The following is a 23,507-nucleotide window of genomic DNA, read 5'->3' as shown; positions in this document are numbered from 1 at the left end:
AAAATCTATTCAAGGACTGTGACTCTGTCCTCATCTCTAGGCATTTAGCTCTTTTGACCATGTTTGACCAAAGATTATTATGAGGTCAGGAATTGAGTGGTCCTGACAGAACTCAATCTGAGCATCACTGAGCAGGTTGCTGCAAGGAAGGTCCTGCTTGATAGCACTGTTGATGACCCCCTTCCATCACTTTACAGATGCTTGAAAGTAAACTGACGGGGCAATAATTGTTCAGGCTTAGTTAGTCCTGCTTTTGAGTACAGAAGAGAAGGCAATTTTGTATTTGACCGTGTTGTAGCTGCCCTGGAACAGCTTGGCTAGGGGTGAGACAAGTTCTGGAGCGCATTTTCAGTTTTTATTGCCAGAAAGTTGTCAGGGTCCAGTAGTTTTCCATTACCTCCGACAACATGGAATTAATAGAATTGGCTGAAGACTGGCATCTGTGATGCTGGGGACCTCTGGAGAAGACCAAGATGAATCATTTTATTGGGCAAATCTGGCCGAAAATTGTTAGGAATGCTTCAGCCTCATCTTTTGCACTGACGTGGCAGGATCCCTTGCCATTGAGGATGGGGATACCTCTCAGGCTACCTTCTTCAGTGAGTTATTTACTTTTCTACCACTATTCACAACAGGATGTAGTAGGACTGCAGAGCATAGATCTGATCTTTTTGTTGTGGAATCACTTATCTCTGTCTGTCTCACTTCTATGCTGCTTTTGCTGTTTTGTTGTTGTTGCTGCTTCATTTTTATGTGCCTTGAGCTAGTCCTGGCATGCCCTTCTGCAGTCTTCGCTGTCTGTACCCTCCACTGCCTCCAATCTGTCCCCCAGCTCTGTACTGCCCAGTTCTACCTGGTCCCCAAGAATCACAAGCCCAACTACCCCGTCCGATCTATCGTCTCAGCATGCACCCGCCCCACCAACGCATCTCATCCCACCTCGACTCTATCCGGTTCCCCTTAGTTCAGGCATCTCCCACCTACATCTGTGAGACCAGCCACGCCCTCCATCTCTTTAGCAAGTTCGAGTTCCGCAACCTCTAGTGCTTTATCTTCACTATGGATGTGTCGTACTTAGATACGTCCATACCCCATAGGGATGGTCTCCAGGCCCTGAGTTTCTTTCTCTCCAACAGACCCATCCAGTCCCCCTCCTCCAATACCCTCTTGTGCCTTGCCAAACTGGTCCTCACCTTCAGAAAGTTTTCCTTTAACTGCTCCCATTTCCTCCGAATCAAGCGGCTGGCCATTGGCGCTGTGCCCCAACTCTTCTGCCGTTACATTGATGACTGCATCAGTGCAGTTCAGCACTCCCTCCCCTTTCCTGCCTTCACCATTTCCATCTCCAGCGGCAGTCTCCAGACGGACATTTACTACAAACCCATAGACTCCCATAACTGCCTGGACTACACCTTATCCTGCAAGAATTTCATCCCGTTCTCCCAATTCTTCCGCCTCCGCCTCATCTGCTCGTACAAAGAGATGCTCTACTCGCGAGGCTCCCAGATGTCCAGCTATGTTGAACAATGTGCTTTTTCTCCTACTGTCATCCAGAGACCCCTCCGCTGCACCACCTCCATTCTCTGTTCCACTACTCTAAACATCACCTCCTCCCAACGCAATAAAGACAGAGTCCCCCTTCTCTTCACCTATCACCCCACGAGTCACTGCATCCAACACATCATTCTTAAACACTTCCGCCAACTCCAACTAGACGAAGAACATCATTCTCTCCCCACCCCTCTCTGCTTCCATAAGAACTGTTCCCTTCGATAGTCCTTGCTTTGCACCACTCTCCTGCCTGCAAATATGTGTTCGAATTTACCATTTTGCCAAGGGATATGTTTATGGGATTTTACTGTTTTGGAACAATTAATTAGTAGTTGCTGTAAGAGGTAGGTTGGGTTTTCCAACAGTTAAGTTATTCTAAATTGTGTTTTCTCTTGCTTGTGTTTCAACTGTAGCATTTAAGTAAATTCTGTTTTGTTTAAAGCCGAGTGGTTTGACCAGCTGCACCACACCTTGAACACCCATTTCACACCTGCCTTTAAAAATAACAAAGTTAGAGTCTAGGCTACCTTAAAATATTACAAAACATAGAACAATGCAGCACAGCACAGGCCCTTCAGCCCTCGATGTGCCACCCTGTGAAACCAATCTGACGCCCATCTAATCTACACTATTCTATTCTCTTCCGTATGATTATCCAATGTCCATTTAAATGCCCGTAAATATGACAAGTCTGCAATTGTTGCTGACAGGGCATTCCACACCCCTACTACTGAGTAAAGAAACTACCTCTGATATCTGTCCTATATCTATCAACCTTCAGTTTGAAGCTATACCCCTCATGCTGGCCATCTTCGGAAAAAGGCTCACACTGTCCACCCTATCTAACCCTCTGATTGTCTTAAATCTCAATTAGTCACCCCTCAAACTTCTCCCTAACGAAAACAGCCTCAAGCCCCTCAACCTTTCTTTTTAAGACCTTCCCTCCATACCAGGCAACATCCTAGTAAATCTCCTCTGAACCCTTTCCTAAGCTTCCACATCATTCCTATAACACAGTGACCAGAACTGTACACAATACTCCAAGTGTGGTGGCACCAGAGTTTTGCCCAGCTGCAGCATGACCTCATGGTTCCGAACCTCAATTCCTCAACCAATAAAAGCTAATACACCATATGCCGCCTTAACAGCCCTATCAACCTTGAGGTATCTATACACGTGGACACCGAGATCTCTCTGCTCATCTCCAAACCCAAAAATCTTACCATTCGATCAGTACTCTGCATTCCTGTTACTCCTTCCAAAGTGAGTCACCTCACACTTTTTTGCTTTAAACTTCATTTGCCACCTCTCAGCCCAGCTCTGCAGCCTAACTATGTCCTTCTGTAACATACAACATCTTTTGGCACTATCCACAACTCTACTGACCTTAGTAAAGACCACAAATTTACAAACCAGTCCTTCCACGTCCTCGTCCAGGTCATTTATAAAAATGACAAACAGCAGTGGACCCAAAACAGATCTTTGTGATACTCCAGGATGAACATTTCCCATCACCAGCCACCCTCTGTCATCTTTCAGCTAGCCAATTTCTGATCCAAGCCACTAAATCACCCTCAATCCCATGCCTCCATATTTTCTGCAATACCTTACAATGGGGAACCTTATCAAATGCCTTACTGAAATCCATAAACCACATCAACTGCTTTACCCTCATTCACCCCTTTCCAAAGAACTCCGTAAGGTTCGTGAGGCACGAACACCTCTTCACAAAGTAGTGTTGACTATCTCTAATCAACTTATTCCTATTGAGATGATTATAAATCCTATGTTATAACCTTTTCCAACACTTTACCCACAACCGAAGTAAAGCTCACTGGTCTGTAATTACCAGGGTTGCCTCTACTCCCTTCTTGAACAAGGGAACAACATTTGCTATCCTCCAGTTTTCTGGTACTATTCCTGTAGACAATGATGACATAAAGATCAAAGCCAAATGCTCAGCAGTCTCCCACCTGGCTTCCCAGAGAATCCTGGGATAAATCCCATCCAGCCCAGGGAATTTATCTATTTTCACACTTTCCAGACTTTCTAACACCTCCTCCTTGTAAACATCAATCCCATCTAGTCTAGTAGCCTGTTTCTCAATATTCTCCAGGACAACATTGTCTTTTTCCAGTGTGAATGCTGACAAAAAAAAATATTCATTTAGTGATTCCTCTATCTCCTCTGATTCCATGCACACACTTTGAGAGGTTTGGCCTGGGCTCAACCTGCTCAGTCAGTTGTGATGCCTTTGGTAGCTCATGGTGGTCTGTGTCACCTTATCCCATGCCTGCAGAGTGGAGCACTCAAGCTATGCACAACCAATTCTCCCATTCTAATGGAGATAGATAGCTGTGGTCCTCATTGTAGATTTACAGTAGTTTCACAAGTTCCTCAAATGTTGTTCTTTTTAAAAAGGTATTTCTCCCAAAATTTCTCAACACAATATTGACACATTTCTCATATTGTGAAACATGACATTGAGCAAGCCTGGGTATGGGGCGAATGAGTGTCGCTCTTCCAAAAATGCTAAGCAGTCAGAAACTCTGAATTGCACAACTTGTGCTCCTTTTCCTATGCTCATCACCTTCACTCATGTATTCACCTTAACAACATCTGAGAGCTCAGAAACAATCCATACTAACTTGTTTTATCCCTTCAAGAAAAGCGAGCAAAACTAATTTGCTACTGATCTCTAATTGCCCTTGAGCGGTGTTGGTGAACCACCTCCTTGAACAGTTGTAGTTCATCTGTTGTATCCTCATCCCCAGCATTGTTACAAAGGGAGTTTCAGGTTTCTGAGCAATAATTAAGGAGCCAGCATTGGTGCGATTTGGAATGATGTGCGGTTTGAAGGGGAATTTGTAATCGCTGATGTTCAGGTATATCTGTTGGCCTTGTTCTTCTAGATATCCTCATTTATATTATGCTATTTCTGCTCTGTGGAGTCAACAGCCTAGAGCTTTTCAAAATCTTTCTTTGTAAACCCTTCTGGCCCTGGCTATATGTTACCAAACTGATGCATATCCACGAAATGACTATACCAAAATTGAAGACCTAAACACAAGTCCCTGTGAGGTAGAACTAATATGTAGTATGCATCTGAGCTTAACTAATAAAAATAATGTTGAATATCAGATGTCTTTCACACAACACATTCTTTAGGTGTCTTGTTGTCTATCCTTGCTAGCTGAGGATAGTTATTCTGTCTAGCAGCACAGTGGTTAGCACTGCTGCCACACAGCGCCATAGACTTGGGTTCAATTCCCGCCTCAGGCAACTGTGTGGAGTTTGCACATTCTCCCCGTGTCTGCGTGGGTTTCCTCCCACAGTCCAAAAATGTGCAGTTTAGGTGAATTGGCTATGCTAAATTGCCTGTAGTATGAGGTGAAGGGGTAAACGTAAGGGAATGGATCTGGGTGGGTTGCTCTTCAGAGGATCGGTGTGGACTTGTTGGGCCAAAGGGCCTGTTTCCACACTAAGTAATCTAGCCTGACTTATTTGTGTGCCTCGTATATAGTGGGAGCTTGGATCAATTACATGTAACAATGCTAGTTTTATATTCAAAGGTGCTTTCTACTTTCATTTATGTTTGGACTATCAGAGGAAAAGCCCTGAAGATTTAAGATGGTGTGCTTCATTACAGTAATTACAGTCAAGTACAGTAATAAAATCAAACTATTCTGAATGTGTAATGTTCAGAGGAGATGTGAAAAGGTAATCAGATTTTTGATCAATAATGGAATTGAGGATTATAGGAAAAAGGTAGTAATGTGGTGTTGAGGATTGTCAGAGCAGCCATGATCTCATCGGATGGCAGAGCAACTCAACAGTTGGTAAATAGCCAACTTTTGTTGCTACAGCCAATGATCTTCTGTTCTTCTAGACTTTTGTGATACCTTCTAACAAAGTAACATGAAGTGCATCAAGGTATTTCACCAAACAAAATATGACATTTCGAAGCCAAAAGCTTAATCAGAGATTAAATTTCAAGGAACATCTTAAAGGAGTGGAGAGCGATTAAGTGAGGGATTTAAAAAGCATATTACATTGTTTGGAACAGCTGAAAACACACCTCAGTGGTGCAGCAGTTCAGTAAGGATGTGCAAAAGGTTGGAGTTGGAAGAGTGCTAAAATCTTGACAGATTGGAAGGCTGGAGAATGTTATGAAGATGAGGAGAGGTGAGGCAATGAAAGAGTTTGAAAATAAGGATAAGCGTATCAAAATCAAGACATTACCCATAAAGGTCATCAAGCAGAGTTAATATGTGACTGGGACAGAGAGAGAGTTAAAATGCAGGCTGCAGTGTTGAATGCTTAACTTTATGGAAGATGCAGTGTGACCCCTGGCCAAATATGTATTGGAATAGTTGAATCGAGGAGTAAAAAAAGATGGATGATAGTTTCAGAGTAGATGCTTGGGATTGGGTGTCTATGAAGGCAAAATGCTGGAGAGGATAGGTTGACCATCAACACTGCAAGGTAGGCCATGGAAATGCCTGATCTGTGAAACTTAGTTATGGCCAGTAGCTGAATCAAAGCAAATAAAACTGTCAATAAACCAGTCAGATTTGTTGATGGGGTATAGAAAGCATATGGGACTAGTTCTTAGTGCACTAAGTATTGAGGCAGGCAACTTCAAAGGTGTCTAAATCCCTGCGCCCACCTGTCCCCACTATCTCTACAATTGCTTAAATAATATAATATCCTTTGTTATCACATGTGCTCCAGGGAGGAATATAGGAGTACAGTGAAAAGTTAGTGTTGCCTCTTGTGACGCCATCTTAGATATTCCTAGGTACAAATCTTAGATACAAAAGAGGAATAAAAAGAAAAGTTGTTCCATTACTTTACAGCACTTATTCTTTAAGTTATAAGTTATATTGCAGTAGCTCAGCACAGGGCTTCCCCACATTGTCTGATCATGAGTGCTAGACCCCAGTCCAACAATCATCCCTGCTCTGCTCCTGTTAGGTTCTTTTTGCTTACAGACTTGATGCAACTGCAACACACCAGGGCCTGTGAATAAGCAACTAAATTATATTAAGCACAGTACCCTACAAGCTTTGGAAAAACTTTTTAACACCTCACAGGATTTACATGGTCGTGGCAAAAGCCCTCCCTGAACAAAGGAAACAGTCCTTCCTTTATACAACACCTTTACATCACAGTTAGTAATGCCCAAAAGACAACCCCCAGCCACTCTCTCACAGTCACATGCTACTCGAGATACAATGCAGTGGCCACCTCACCTCCAGAAACAATGTAATGTAAATCATCTCTTTAATGGTCAAATGTGTTGCAAATCGTTTTTTTGTAACTACAGGGGAATAGTCAAATTCCAACTCTAATGTTCTTATTGATTACTGAATAGGGGATGACATCCCTGAATGACAAAGAAATGGTCATGTAAACCTCCCACATTCCACACCTATAAGACAAAGACATACTACCCTTACCCCCCAAGGCATTCAAATTCTTGCAGGTCAGTAGAGCAAATTAACCCTTTAATATCTCACTCCACGCATGCAGTCCACTCTATACTGGCTCTCAGCTGCTCCAAGGTAAGTCCCAGGGCTGCTTCCCCAACACTGGCTGCTGCTCCAGGACATGCCTCGCCTGTGTGAGCCACCGCTCCGGAATTTGCCTCGGGGGCTCGCCCAGCTTTTCCATTCCCCTAATGCAGAAAGGGAATTAAAATAAGAGAGAAAGGAAGGAAAAGAACAGATTGGGAGTGAGGGGTATGGATGGTGTATCTTACTCTGCTGTCATTTTTCCAGAGAAAAACCCATGACATTTCCAGGTTTTACCAAAAGGTAGTGATCGGAAACATTAACACTTTTTCTCTCAAGTACTGTTAGAGTATTCAAGTTTACGCGGTTTTTATTCCAGATTTCCAGTGTCTGTATGTCACTTTTGTTTTAGCGATTTAAGTTATTTCAATGGTGATTTACAATTTTGTAATTGTCAGGTTTTTAATCCAATTTGAATCTCCTAATTCAATCTGCGCTACCAACAGTAAAGCATGTTTTTAATTAAGTATTTCAAGTAGTGAATCAAGACATTCAACTGAAAGGATAAATATGTAAATGGATGAAGTAATGTGCATTGTAAAAGTGAGATACTCAATTTTCTGACGGCTGCATCTCCTTTCACACTAAGAAATGAATAGTGAGATTTAATGCCAAAAGAGAAAATGCTGGAAAATCTCAGCAGGTCTGGCAGCATTTGTAAGGAGAGAAAAGAGCTGACGTTTCCAGTCTAACTGACCCTTTGTCAAAGCACTTTGGGTTCAGATTCCAGCATCTGCAGTAATTTGCTTTTATCCAGTGAGATTTAATGGACTGAACATAGTTCTGTGGTTGTGCGAATAAAGGTTTGTAAGGGGTTTTTGAAACTGGGGGAGGTGAAGATTCTTCAGCAATATTTTCTAGAGAGTAGGACACAAGCACTTTTTATGATCTTAGATAGTTTCCCAGATTGTTTTAAGTATGAATCCAGTTGTTAATTACACCAAGCCTGCTACCCTACCCCATCCAAACCTATTTTGGCATAGGTTTGCAGCTCATTAATGTAAACAAAGTATTTTCTGTGAGAGTACTGATGGTCACTTTGGAGGGATTTGTCTTGCAGTTTTTGAAAAGCTCAGCTGTATCAAGGAGCTGAGGACAAAAGCTTAAAGCTCTGTGATACCACCAGCATTTGATCCGCATACAAACATCTTTGAAAATGAAGTCAACTTAAGTGGATAATAATATCTTGCACAAGGTTTAAGAATTGTTTTAAATGCTAAATATTGACTGTAAAGACCTAAAACATGCCCATGATCAGAAAAAAAAGCTTTCTCTCACCTGCTAATGAATGTGATCTGTTATTCGGGGTCATTTGTGTTTCACATTTTTAACTTGTTTTTATTCCCACAACAGTGAAACGCTATATCAGGAAAGGAATTCCAAATCAATATCGCAGTCTTATCTGGATGACTGTTAGTGGAGCCCAAGCACAGATGGAAAAAAATCCAGCTTACTATATGAAGCTGCTGGAAATGGAAGAAGATCCGAAGTTGATTGATGCTGTTAAAACAGGTAGTACAATTCTGTTTCAGCAATACCAACTCAGACATTTCATTTCGCTGCTGTTGGTTAATTGATGTGTTACAACTTGTGTAATTTTTGTCTAAAAATGTACTTTGAACATTGGAAATTTCTGATATTGTGAGGAAATGGCCAAGTATTTTGGAGTTTGGTGGGCACCTGTTAACCAGACTTTACATTTTGAATGATGTTTATATGTTTTCCACGTAAATTTAGACTTCTCAATTTAAAATCGAGAGAAGAGTTTTCACCACAGGAAGCTGTGGGTGCGTGCAGGACGTTTGTGTAAATGTAGTGTTTCTGATAAATGTACACATTATACATGCGCAACGTAGGAGTTCAATAATTAGTTAGCAAGTAGAAATTACCTGTCTGCTGATTTTATAATACTGTTTCTTTCAATCTCTCTTTTTCTTTGCTATCATGGTTGGTTTCCTTTTATGTTAAAAGTGATGAACTAAGGAAGTCTATTTCTCCTTCTAATTTTTATTTTCTTCCCTAAAAATAAGTTGAAATTTGAAAGCAAAGCTTCTTTAAGGGTAACTGATACTGAGTCAAAGTATTGAGCTGGAAATGGAGAAAAATAAGTTGAGGGGTGGATGGAAGGGAGGAAATGGTTAAGTAGCGAGATGACAAGAGACAGGCAGTGACTGGGCTGGGTTACAATCCACATGTGATTCTACGTTTTAGGAAATGAAGGAGAGTGAAGAAGGGGAACTTCATACCTGCTAGCCTGACATGGACAGAGTCAACATAGAATTGTGAAGGAGAAATTATGCTTGACAAACCTGAGACTTTTTGGGATGTTACTGGCAAAATCAATAAGATGAAACAAGTAGATATGTATATTTTGGATTTTTAAAAGGTTTTTGATAAATCCTGGAGATTAGAAGTGAAAATGAAAAGGCATGGGATCAGTGATAATATACGAGCATGGATAGAGCACAGGTTAACAGAAGACAAGCAGAATATAGGAATAAATGAGACATTCTTGGGCCCAAGCTATTTATCGTCCATATCAATGGTTTGGATTTGGGAATCAACTGTAACATTTCCAAATTTACAGATGACATAAGATTTAGTGGGAATGGGAGTTGAGGATGTTGCAAAAAGGCTTAAGGAGTATTTAGGCTGGCTATGTAAGTGGACAATAGCATGGCAGATAGAACATAAAGTGAATGTGTAAGGTTAATCCGGGTTGGTAGAGGAAAGAAGTGTACAGAGTATTTCTTAAATGATGGGAGATTGGAAAATGTTTGTGCCCAAAAAGGTCAAGGTATCCTTGTTCGTAAGTCAATGAAAGCTAACGTGCAGATGCAGCAAATAATTCAGAAGGCAAACCATATGTTAGTCTTTTTTTCAAGAGAAATTGAGTACAGAAGCAAAGAGATCTTGGCGAGACTGCACCACCTTGATGAGAGTTCTGTGACCCTTGCCCAAGGCAGGTTTTACTTGCCATAGAGGAACCATTGTGGGAGGGTCACGAGACTAATTACTGAGAGAGTGGTGCTGTCCTATGAGGAAAGATTGAGAAGACGAGACCCTGTATTTTCTAAAGTTTAGATGAATGAGGGTGATCTCATAGAAACTCATGAAATTCTTAAAGGAATAGACAGATGCAGAAAGGAATTGTTCCCTGTCCATAGAATCTAGAAACAGGGTTTCAAAATAAAACTTGTACTTTATCACTCTGACTATGGTTGATACAAGAGCTACAGCATAGAGAAAGGCCCTTCAGCCCATCATGTCTATGCCTGTCAAAAGCTACCACCTAACTACTCTAACCCCATTTTCTATTTCTTAACCAGTAGTCTTGTATGCCATGGCATCACAAGCACACATCTGAATATGTCTTCAATGTGATGAGGGTTTCTGGCTGTCCCTCCCTTACAGGCAGTGATTCCAGATTCCTGCCACCCTCTAGGTGAAAAGGTTTTTCCTCGCACCTCCTCGGAACCTCTGCCCCTTACATTAAATCTGTACTCTTCTCTGTTTCAACCCTCCGTCAAGAGAGAAAGGTTCTTCCTTTCTACCCTAGGTACTGCCTGTGTAGCCTGTTTTATGATCTAGATCTGATCTGATTTTAGAAGGCTGGGAGGCAGAGCCTGTAAGGTTGCTATTGAAGTGAGTGAACAAACTTGGCAGTAAAGTCACTAATTTCTCATATTGATCAAAAGGACTTTAGAAATAATTAGTAACTTACTGGAATAATTGGAGCCATTGCATTCAACTCTACATGGTAACCACGACTGTGACACACTGGACCACTGTCTCTAAATGCTAAATGTTTATTACTCCATTGAAGAGTGAAATATTATTTTACACCTGGGAACATCCTTCTAATTTTCATAGGCTGTATATTGTGATACAGCATAAAACTCTTAAGCACTGATGCTGTTGAAGCTCAGCTAGCTCAATTTCCCAGCCTTGAAGAAAACAGTAATCCTGTGAGCAGGGAAATTGTTACACTGATTGTGAAAAGAAGCACCATGGATTTATCACATGTGTGGTTGTTTGTTTCTGGTATGTTTCGTTATTGTGTGTTTTAAATTATCATCATTGATGCAAAAATCAACCTCAGTACTGGAGGAAGTTGGAGCAAATATCTTCCATCTGACTCACTCAAATTTGAGTAGATTGAAATGGAATGATTTTAATTGGTTTTGTGCTGTTCTTTGTCTGGTATTTGATATGTGCTAATTTGAATCACATGTTTAGGCTAATTAATGGTATGATGCTAAGGGGGCATGCAGAATGCAAGACCTTGTAATTATTTTGACAATGAAGTGCTCAGTTTTTGTTTTGCCAGCTTTATATAGACTGTGAGGCTGTTGAAATGCTGAAATGCAAACACCAGTTTATATTAGCAACGTATTTTACCTGTTACGTTTTGTGGGGAAAGATAGCAATGAGTATTGCCTGTGATTGTAAGGGTAGCCCTTTATGGTAAAATATTCTCTGTGCTAACAGTCTACTGTATGCAATGACGTAAACATTTGGAATCAGTAAGGGGAGGCTATTTTTAAAAAAGAAATATACTTGGTGCATTAATTGTAGTCAGTAAATTGTGGAATATAAATTGATTTATTAATTTTTTAAAAAAATTGGAATTACTATGCAATACTTTGCTTCAAGAAATAGATTTTAAGTGTACTTATTCCCAGCTTTGCATTCAACCTAAACAGAAATTTCAGTGCAAAGATCCAAGCAAGCTAAAAGAATTGACCAGGACAATTTAGCTCCACACATCCCCAACCCACACAGTTAATCTCTATCATGGTGCTTGTTGTCTTTCGTCCATTTAGCTCTCAGACAATCTCAGAATTCATAAATTGGTTCTTAGGAAGATTATTTCGGAACTAATTCCATGTGCTTTTTAATTCAAAGCCTTGTGATCTCAAATTTCACAGCGATTCGTCCTCTATATTCTATTTTCAATTGGTTCTTGTTTGGAAATGTTTCAATTAAACTTTATTCCATCGCCAACCAAGCCAACTTGTAATGTTTTGATATTTAGATGTCCTGTTAAAAGGTGTTTCAAGTCCTAATTTACCAAGTTTTCTATCATTCTGGCACTAAGAAAAGTGTAGAGCTGAATAGACTAGGAATAGAGGACAAGTAAAATAGAAATTTAAAAACAACATTGTCATATGACACCACGTGAAGATGCCTTTAGGCACAGAAACTACAAAATAGAAATAGGCCATTTAAATCAAATAGTTCTACTCAATCTTCACCCTTCATGTGACTAAATGGTTTGCATTATGTTACCCATGTTCTGATGTCCTTTCATCTTTTCGTTTTCCCTTTAGCTAATTGTCCAATATAACTTGAAAATTGATCTAACAATTATCAGTAATCCTAAAAGGTGAAAGTTATAGTCTCTCAATTGTCTGTGAAAAGGTTGCTCCATTTCTCTGTTCTAAATAAGAATGAAAGCCAGTGAGCTACGAGTGGAACTCTAGTTGTTACAGGAACTAGGAATGAGAGAGTGTTGTATAAAAGGAACCAGCTTTGTGAATGTTACACAACGTCAAAATACTTACAAAATAAAGTCAAGTATTTGTCAAACACTGCTATATTAATGTGTAATGGTGTATGTATTAGTGCCAGGTTAGCTGCTGCCTCTGCATGCACAGATGGTACAGGTGATGTCACATTGCATGACAGAGATTGCATTTACGCCTATCTGGATGTCACTTGCTCAAGGAACCCCATATCTCCCTAACTCCACTCGCTCTCCTCTACAACCAGTACCATTCAGTCCTGTGACTCCTTGGGCAGTGAGTGTATCCCCAGCAGTTGTAGCAATAAACAAAAGCAATAGATGATTTGGAGGAAGGCTAATTTTGACGGTATTAGGCAAGAACTTTCAAAAGCTGATTGGGGGCAGATGTTTGCAGGTATAGGGAGGGCTGGAAAATGGGAAGTCTTCAGAAATGAGATAGCTAGAGTCCTGAGACAGTAAATTACTATTAGGGTGAAAGGAAAGGCTGGTAGATGTAGAGAATGTTGGAGGACTAAAGAAATTGAGGGCTTGTTTAAGAAAAAGAAGGGAACATAGGTCAGGTATAGACAAGATAGATCGAATGAATCCTTATAGTATAAAGACAGTAGCAGTACACTTGAGAGAAATCAGGAGGGCAAAAAGGGGACAAAAAAAGCTTTGGCAAATAGCATAAAGAAGAATCCAAAGGGTTTTTACAAATATATTAAGGACAAAAAGGTAACTAGGGAGAGAATAGGACCCTTCAAAGATCAGCAAGGCGGCCTTTGTGTGGAGCTGCAGGAGATGGGGGAGATACTAAATGAGTATTTTGCATCAGTGTTTATTGTAGAAAAGGACATAGAAGATATAGAACGTGTGGAAATAGATGGTGACATCCTGAAAAATGTCCATATTACAGAGGAGGAAGTGCTGCATGTCTTGAAACACATACAAGTGGATAAATCCCCAGGATCGGATCGGGGTACCCTAGAACTCTGTGGGAAGCTAGAGAAGTGATTTCTGGGCCCCTTGCTGAGATATGCTTTTAGTTTGCATTTCACAAAAAGGCAATTTGTTTGATCAACCAAGATTTCCCCTTGCTAACTACTCATTTGTTGCATTTTCTTTTGTAGATAGGTTTGGAGGGATATGGGCCGGGTGCTGGCAGGTTGGTCTAGATTGGGTCGGCATGGATGAGTTGGATCGAAGGGTCTGTTTCCATGCTGTACATCTCTATGACTGGAGGTTGGCTAACATGGTGCCACTATTTAAGAAAGGTGGTAAGGACAAGCCAGGGAACTATAGACCAGTGAGCCTGACATCAGTGGTCGACAAGTTGTTGGAGGGAGTCCTGAGGGACAAATTGTCCATGTATTTGGAAGGGTAAGAACTGATTAGGGGCAGTTAAAATGGCTTGGTGCATGAAAATTCATTTCTCACAAATTTGATTGATTTTTTTGAAGAAGTACCAAAGAAGATTGAGGACAGAGCACTGGAAGTGATCTACATGGACTTCAGAAAAGCGTTTGACAAGGTTCCCATGGGAGCCTAGTTAACAAGGTTAGATCTCATGAAATACAGAGAGAACTCGCCATTTGGATACAGAACTAGCTCAAAGGTAGATAACAGAGGTTGTTTTTCAGACTGGAGACTTGTGGAGTGCCGCAAGGATTGGTGCTAGGCCTACTATTTTTCATCATTTATATAAATGATTTGGATGTGAGCATAAGAGGTATAGTTAGTAAGTTTGCAGATGACACCAAAATGTGGACAGCGAAGGAGGTTACCTCCGATTACAACGGCATCTTGATCATATGGGCCAATGGGTTGAGATGTGGCAGGTGGAATTTAATTTAGATAAATGCGAGGTGCTGCATTTTGGGAAAGCAAATCTTAGCAGGACTTACGCACTAAATGGTAAGGTCTCAGGGAGTGTTGCTGAACAAAGAGACCTTGGAGTGCAGGTTCATAGCTCCCTGAAAGTGGAGTTGCAGGTAGATTGGATAGTGAAGATAGGATATTGCAGGTGGATAGTTTACTTTCATTTATTGGTCAGAGTATAGAGTACAGGAGTTGGGAGGTCTTGTTGCGGCTGTACAGGACATTGGTTAAGCCACATTGGAATATTGTCTGCAATTCTGGTTTCCTTCCTATCAGAAGAATGTCCTGAAACTTGAAAGGGTTCAGAAAAGTTTACAAGGATGTTGCCAGGGTTAGAGGATTTGAGCTATAGGGAGAGGTTGAATGGGTTGGGGCTGTTTTCCCTGGAGCATCGGAGGCTGAGGGGTGAGCTTATAGAGGCCTATAAAATCATGAGGGGCATGGATAGGATAAATAGACAAGGTCTTTTCCCTGGGATGGGGGAGTCCAGAACTAGAGGGCATAGGTTTAGGGTGAGAGGGGAAAGATGTAAAAGAGACCTAAAGGGCAACCTTTTCGCGCAGAGGGTGGTACGTGTATGAAATGAGCTGCCAGAGGAAGTAGTGGAGGCTGATACAATTACAACATTTAAAAGGCATCTGGATGGATTTACAAATAAGGAAAGGTTTGGAGAGGTATGGGCCGGGTGCTGGCATGTGGGATGAGATTGGGTTGGGATACCTGGTCGACGTGGCCAAGTTGGACTGAATGTTTCAGTGCTGTACATCTCTATGACTCAATGACTCTAATTGGTCTGTGCGTTCCTCAACTTATTCAAAAAAGAAGTGACTGAATATAGGAATAGATTTAGCTTTGCTTTGGTACTTGCTCTTTTCTAGACTCTGCAAGTTCTTACCAAACACTGGGGTTTAAAGAGTAGAAGGGAATGCACTGCCTCGCCCCATAACTAAAAGGGTTGGGTGAAAACTAATGGATCAAAAAAACCCGAAGACAACAATAATAAGACACTAAGTGACATTTTCTAACAGCAGAGTGAGACTTCTACCATTCATGGGGAAGGCGATCGTGCCCTGGAAGTAGCCAACCAACCTGATTGGCTAGTCCTAGCAGTATAATGGGCTTTGTATTCGTTGCTGCCGATACATCAGCAAACCCTTGAAAAGGATTCTAAACCCCAGCTTGTCATGCATTGAGTGGAGGAGTTTTCATCAGGTTTTGTTTTTGGGGTGTATGAAACAGAAGGTGGGAGGAAGTTGGAGAAATGGTATGTGGTAATCAGCACATTTCTTCACCAATGTTTGACCTGATAACCATGAGATTTCATGCAATACAGAATCAGTGTTGAGAGCATCAAGGTAACTCCCTTTCTTCTGACTGTGCACCATGGTGCTAGCAGAATAGGAACCCTCATAGAAGGTGATGTCTGGACAGTCATAATCTCAGGTTTATACCTTCGTAGACTGTCAGGCTGCAACTCGATGACATTGTGGAACAGATCTCTCAATTTTAGCATAACCCTTCGGATGTTTGAAGGAAGGAATTTGCAAGATTTACAGGTCTAGGTTTGCCATTGTTTTTGGTGCCACAGTCAATACCAGGTTGTCTATCCAACTTTTTTTTAGCCTTCTAGTAGTTTGATGCAACTTCAGAAGGCAGTTAAGCATGAATCACATCTATACAGATCTGGAGCAATATGATCGGCCAGATCATGTAAAGATGGCAGTTTCCCTTCTCTAAAAGGGTATTAGTGAATCATATGAATTTTTATGACAATGGTTACTGCTATTGTTTTATTAATTCTTATACTAAACTTGTTTTATTCCTTTTTGTCATTCTCTCCTTTTACTCATGTACTTAACAAACGCCCTTTTTGTCTTTTCAATTTTACCCTGATCATCATTGCCTTCATCCTGGTATTTCATTTTTTTACTCCTTCACACTTGTTCTGTTGATGGATTAGATTTCTCATGAAATAATTCCCATTTCTTTCTGTCTCGAGTCTGCCATGGCACACTCACTTGGAGTCAGAAAGTTGTGGGTTCAAGTTTTAATCCAGTACTATTCTGAGAAAATGCTGCACATTTAGAGATACCATCTTTTGAATGAGACAAGGTACATGCTGCTGTTTCATGTAATTGTGAAAAAAATAATTAATTTGAAGAACAGTGGAGTTATCCCTGGTGTTAAGGCTACTATCAATGCACCAACATGACATAAACATGGTCATGATCATAACCCTATCTGTAGGGATTTGTTGTGTGCAAATAATGCTTTCTACATTGCAATGTGATTACGATTTTAAGGTACTTCATCACTTCGAACAATTTGGGCCATCTTTGAGGTGATAAAAATGTTTCTAAATGCAAATCTTTCTTTTTTTTCGCTGTTTTTGTTTTTCAGTGTTTTAGTTAATCAGTAATTGTTCCAATTTCAGTTGTGCAGTTGCATCATTGTTGTCCATCATTAGCTGCATTCTAAGCTATTATTTTATATTTGTCTTGTGTCTTTCATAATCATTATCTTGAACTGGAGCACTCAATTTTTTCCCCTCTCTCTCCCCCTTAGCTGTTGCAGTTCATTTGAGTCTGGATGAAATCTCCCAAGATGATGATTCTCTATTCTATTTATGCTCAAGATAAATTTATGCATTTCCCCCATCTGTTCTCTTCTACTGTTAATTGGTGTGTAGTCGGTGGCAATCATTCTCCAATAAGTATGATTATCCATCCAGGAAATTCTGTGTCACTGAGTTCAAAAGGTGCCTGATGATCCTGATTTCAGACCTAGTTCTTGGATTTGACAGGTGTTTCTGAGAGATGGATTTAGTCCTTGGCCTTGAATTCGCTAGCACTTTTTGTCTGTTGCCATTTCCTGTAATTCCTCTTGCTGATGGGTGTTCTCAAAGAATTGTGTCTCTTCATACCGAGGTTCCTCCATGTTGGTTTCTTCTGAATGAGGATCTTGTATTGATGTCCATGTTGCATTGCTTGATGGAGTTTAAAGTAGGAGGGGAAAGAGTTAAAAAGGACCTTGGGGACGATGTTTTCACACAGAGGGTGGTGCGTATATAGAACAAGCTGTCAGAGTAGGTCTCAGAGGTGCGTACGATTACAACACTTAAAAGACATTCAGCCAGGAACATAGATAGGAAAGGTTAGAGGGATATGGGTAAACACAGGCAAATTTGATTATTTCAGTTTAGGAAACCTAGTCAAAGGGCCTGCTTCCATGCCATATACCTCTGACTCTGACTGTCAACCTTTGGGGAGTTTTTGAAATGCTTATTTTGTCCTCTTATTTGAGTGCCTTTCTTGAGCTGGGCAAAGATAATTTGTTTTGGCAGTCAGACTTGTGCTTCCTAAGCATGTGGCCATCCAAATAGAGTTGGTTTTGGAGATAATCATGGCCTTGATGCTGGTGCTATGGCTGCTTCAAGGAAGCTGATATTAGTATAAGAGTAAAAAGTGAGGTCTGCAGATGCTGGAGATCAGAGCTGAAAATGTGTTGCTGGTTAAAGCGCAACAGGCCAGGCAGCATCCAAGGAACAGGAAATTCGACGTTTCGGGCAAAAGCCCTTCATCCCGTTCCTGATGAAGGGCTTTTGCCCGAAACGTCGAAATTCCTGTTCCTTGGATGCTGCCTGACCTGTTGCGCTTTAATCAGCAACACATTTTCAGCTCTGATCTCCAGCATCTGCAGACCTCACTTTTTACTTGAAGATTTTAACCTACTGCGAATCCTCTTGCAAGGATGCCTTCCTTGAAGAAGCTCTCTTCCCCCTTCCTGATGAAGGGCTTTTGCCTGAAACGTCGAATTTCCTGTTCCTTGGATGCTGCCTGACCTGCTGCGCTTTAACCAGCAACACATTTTCAGCTGATATTAGTATGTCTGTTCTCCCACCTGATGTAGAGAATCTGTTTCAAGTAGCATTGATGGTTCTTCTCCAGGGTGTTGGAGTGATCTATTACATAGACCAAAGTTTGGAACCATACAGAAGAATCTGACGGACAACTACCTTTTCACAATGTTCTTGTTGTCAACATGGATGTCGCAATCATTGAAGACTGACATTCTTAGGTATACAAAATACTCTAAATTGGATGCAATGCTGCATCTCTGCATCATTGTCAGCTTTGGAGGTAGCTTCGCAGGTAGGATAAAATGCTAATGGAAAAATGGACCAGGACATGATGACCTGGGACAGGCACGGTGGCACAGTGTTTAGCACTGCTGCCTCACAGTGCCTGAGATCCGGGTTCAATTCCCGACTCAGGCGACTGACTGTGGAGTTTGCACGTTCTCCCCGTGTCTGCGTGGGTTTCCTCCGGGTGCTCCGGTTTCCTCCCACAGTCACAAAGATGTGCGGGTCAGGTGAATTGGCCATGCTAAATTGCCCGTAGTGTTAGGTAAGGGGTAAATGTAGGGGTATGGGTGGGTTGCGCTTCGGCGGGTCGGTGTGGACTTGTTGGGCCGAAGGGCCTGTTTCGACACTGTAAGTAATCTAATCCAGGTATGTTAACAATTTGTCATCTTGAGGTTAAGGCTAATTCTTTGACATGCTTGACACCTTGAGAAAGCCAGGCTTAAAATTACTCTTCAGCGGGCAGAGGTGATGTTGCCACCCGCATACTGAAATTTCAAAAGTGTGGTTGGTATCATTTTCTTCTTGGATTTCACCTGGTTGAGGTTGAAAAACTTTGTCTGCAGGATGGTGTGTGGGGGTGGAATTGTCCACACCGCTGGGAATCTTGTTCTTTGCAAGATGAAAAATGGTGGTGATGAATATGAAAAAAAGGGTGGGGTGATGACCCATGCATGTTTGGCCTCTGTCCTGACTTCAGAGGATTCTGTCATTTGACTATTGCTGAGGAAGTGGAAGACATTGATGAAAATCACTGGATAGCTAGCTTTTGACAAGGTCTTCCTAACACTTCCCAAGTGATCGTGTCAAAAGCCTCTGAAATATACTCCTAATAACCTGATCAATTCCTTCTTATCCTTTATCTCAAGCCTTAAGAATTCTATATATATCTTAATGATTGTTGTCATCTTATCTACTGCTGTTATTATTTTCTCTAGTTAGTCCTTTGCCATCTACTTTTGCAATGCATTGTATCCTCGTTATTTAACTTGCCACCCAGAAGGAAAAACTGTGAAACATGTGAATAACACACATTGCTCTGACTCATCTTATATACCTTCACATGAAGCTTCAGTGCAACCAATATATTCATTTCCAAACATGATTTGTTCCTATTTTTTCCTCTCTTTGTGCCGCTGCATGCAGTTCTCTCCTCCACCCTATTCCTCTCTCTGGTTATTGTAACATGTACCCCTGTTTGACATTGGATGTTGTGTATGTTGCTGTTCAAGCAATCTCATTTATTTTATTCTGTTTGTCATATAACTTTTTAATTGTTCCCTGATTGATTTGTTTGAAGTAAAGAGTGAGGCTGAGAGATTTGGGGGAGGATTTTGATAACCAGAACAGGTGAAAGCATTTTCACCTATCCAATGGTGCAGAAGAGAGGGTTAAGTGTGCACATTTGGGAACGTATACCAGGCTTGAGAAGTTCGAGATCTGGTGTGAGCAGGCTAGGCCAAGCCACGTAGATTTGTTGGCAGACAAAAGAATTTTAAATGTAATGGGAACAGGCAATATTTAATTCAGTTGAGTGTTGAATGTATCGGACTAAGTATAGCTCAACATATGTGCCAAAAAGTGGGAGAGATTGGAATTTATGGATAGGGAAGGGTGGAAGGCCAGGAAGGAAAGTGCCAGTCAGTTTAGTCTGGAAGTAACTGAGGCATCTGTAATGAGCACCAGCTACATAATGGATAGGAATATGGGGTTAAAGCTTAGTTTAGAATAAAACAGGGGGATCAGATTCTGAAGTTTGATTCCTGGGTGAGAGCAACCAGACTTGGATCTAGAGCATGAGGTACTTTTACTATATAGTCAACAACCGTCAACTAAAAGGCACATCCTTCTGAGGGCACGTAGAGTTGGCTGCTGCGCAACGATTGCTGACCTTTCTGTAAATTCCCATGTCATGGGAATGATTCAAAATATACAGAACAATGATAACCGTTCATTTAAATTCGGGCCATGCCAGTGTCTGTATCAAATTCTGTGTGAGGCGCCATGGTAAAAACAAAACGATGAATTGAGGAATGCTGCAGAGCTGGCTAGTGAAGTGGATTTGCAAACATCGGAGTTTGTTTTTGTTTCGGTCAATTTCTATCCAACCAATAAAAAAAAAATTCTAATCCACGAGGTTAAATATGTGAATGGTGAAACTAGCTGGAAGGAAGTGAGACCAACAACAAATTCTTTGCAAGTGATCAAAGGTGGCTGTTGGTTACTTGGTTACTTGGTGCATTGTTGTTGGACAAGTATGTTTTATTATTCCAAGTCTGGCAGAATGTGTTCCATTTTGTCCACGTACTTGGACCTGGAGTCTTGCCATGAAGAAGAAGCTCCCTGTCATGACAAAAGCATCAATGATCCTGAAATTATTAAATCTAGACCCTAAACTTAGCAATAACCATTTTAGTGGGAGTGAAAATGGAGTCCGGTTGGGATTCATGGATGCTTGGCTCACAGAGGCAGCAAGCTGTCTAACATCACAGAAGACATGGTAAGAGCAGGCCTGACTCTGTGCATTTCTTGGATATTTAGGCCACCCCTTTGGAGACAGAGATCACTTTTGATGTTGTCCCAGGTTTCCTTTGTGGGAGGCAAGAAGCCAATAAGAACGCTTAACAGAAAGTAGCGCAGAATTTCATTAACTGTTCAACTCATTTTCACTGTTGATAGAAATGTCAAAATTAGCAGGAGAAAGTCTCAAGGACCAGTGAAAGCATTTAGATGTTGTGCCCTTTAAATCATTTGAAAAAGAAGTGTCTGGAATGTTTTTAAAATCGGTTCTTGCTGTTTCACCCTGATTGTTGATATAAGTCTGAATTACTGCTGCATAAATAGTTGCAAAACCGTTTATTGTTTACAATACGGTGTCTGCCATTTTACAGTTTGTTTTACAGCTCAAAGTGCTTATGGACCCTTTGAAGTGTGACTGTAAATCAACTCCAATGATTATGATTCTTGGTGTACCTGAATGAAATATTTGTTGAAAGATTTTATGGTTGAAGAAGTGTATGTGTAATTTTCATTTTCTGAATTAATGTTTTCTTTCAATATAGTGAAATCACAATAGACATAGAAACAAACACGAAATTCTGGGGAAACTCAGCAGGTCTGAGAGCACCTGTGGGAAAAGAAACTGAATTCATTTTTCAAGTCTAAGATGACCCCTTTTTAAAACCATGATTATTATGATGATCATTATGATATGTTGCCCTATTCCCTAAACCTGTATAACAATGGACCTCACCTGGTATTGTTCCCTCAATAATAAAGGGAATCTTTGTTTTTGATTGAGACCATTCAACTTTATGGATGTTTGGATGCTCTAGCGAGACTTAGGGTGGATCTCCAGTAGGAATGATAGATTTGCTGCTGCTTAGGGTGACATTGATTTGTTCTTTCATTCAGAAGATGTCCTTCAGCAATTGGGCTTCTATTTCTGATAATAGAAGGTTGGTTTTATATAGTACGATAGCAACAGCTATCTGTCATTTAATGGTCTTGGACCTGGCCATCTTGTTGTAACAAGCAGTGTAGTTCAGTGAAATATTGTGTTGCATTGATCATTCTGAAGTCCTGTGGCAGTGTTCCCCATGAACTCTGGTCCTCTGGCAGCACTTTTGCATCACCATAACCACATCTTTCCAAGTGCAGTGTTTGAAGTAGGTTTCTGTGCCCATCCTGTAATATTTGTTTGCTTTCTAGGATACATTGGGACAGGCAGATGGAAACAGTTTGATAAAGATAACTTTATCATTAGAACTGAATACACTTCTTTAAAAAAATTCTTAAATGGCTGTAAAACTCTGAGAAATGCATTGGTTATATAAATGGGAAGTCTTTCCTTCATTTGTTTCATTCTTTCTGTCCATTTTCAGTATGTCATAGGAGTTACAGCAGTCATATCATTCAGTTCAATGAACTTCTCTCTGCATAAGCCACCTCCCAGCCTATTTAATTTTCCCCTTATCACCGTATCCTTCTGTTGTTTGTTTTCCCTCATGCACTTATCTAATTTCCTCATTTATGCACAAAGTCAGCACAGTTAGCTGATGGACATAGTTGAAAAATCCCAGCCATTAATTTTCATGTATTCCACTTTGTTGTTGTCTGCAGTTTGATCTTGTTTTGCATGAAATATAATCACTTATTTAATGAATAAATCACATGATATAAATTCTGACAAAGCTAAATGATATCCAAGCCAAGTTTGCCCTGAAGCCCAGTCTTTTGATTTGAGATGTAAACTCAATTATTAAAACTGTTTGCTGGAAACCAGTGTGTAGAATCTGTGAACAAGTATTGCAGACACTGAGGTGCAGTCCAAATCAATACACCTAAATATTCCAAGTCTTGGTGTAGCCAAAAAAGATTCAACTTCAAGAAAGATTATAAGGTTTTTAGGCGGAAATCATTAAAACCACACCATTCAGTGATGTGTTAGGACATTTTAACCATTTCATGCTGAGATTTAAAAGTGAAATTTGTTTGCTTTAATTTTCAGACATTAACAGAACATTTCCTGACAATGTACAGTTTCGCAAGACTGCAAACCCCTCCTTACAAGATGCACTCTTCAACATTTTAGTGGCATATGGAAACCACAATAAAAATATTGGTTATTGCCAGGTATGTAATTTTTTAAAAGTCTTTTTTTTTGTTTCATGAAGCTGGCCATTTGTTGACCAGCCCTAACTGCCTTTTAAATGATTGAAATGGCCAAGCAAGCCAGAGGGCTGTTTAAGAATCAAAGAATCGACCACATTTCTGTGGGGGGCTCAAGTAAGCCAGATAGAGTAAGGATAGCAGAATCACCTTTCTGGATAGTCATTAGCGAACCAGG

At 40.6% G+C, this 23,507-nt stretch overlaps 1 protein-coding gene across 2 annotated transcripts in view; it reads left to right on the top strand.

The window, feature by feature from the left end:
• The window catches only part of grtp1a (growth hormone regulated TBC protein 1a), a 128,894-nt gene that overhangs the window by 5,269 nt on the left and 100,118 nt on the right, over positions 1-23,507 (top strand). For both annotated transcript variants that reach the window (XM_060833337.1, XM_060833338.1), the window contains exons 3-4: positions 8,481-8,639; positions 23,169-23,293. In XM_060833337.1, the coding sequence (XP_060689320.1) occupies positions 8,481-8,639; positions 23,169-23,293 (284 nt within the window). The remainder of the gene's footprint in view (positions 1-8,480; positions 8,640-23,168; positions 23,294-23,507) is intronic.

This window comes from Hemiscyllium ocellatum, chromosome 12, assembly GCF_020745735.1.
Source record: "Hemiscyllium ocellatum isolate sHemOce1 chromosome 12, sHemOce1.pat.X.cur, whole genome shotgun sequence".
In the NCBI taxonomy this organism is placed as follows: Eukaryota; Metazoa; Chordata; class Chondrichthyes; order Orectolobiformes; family Hemiscylliidae; genus Hemiscyllium; species Hemiscyllium ocellatum.
The sequence above is the reverse complement of the archived record's forward strand: the minus strand, read 5'-3'. Positions and strand labels throughout refer to the sequence as shown.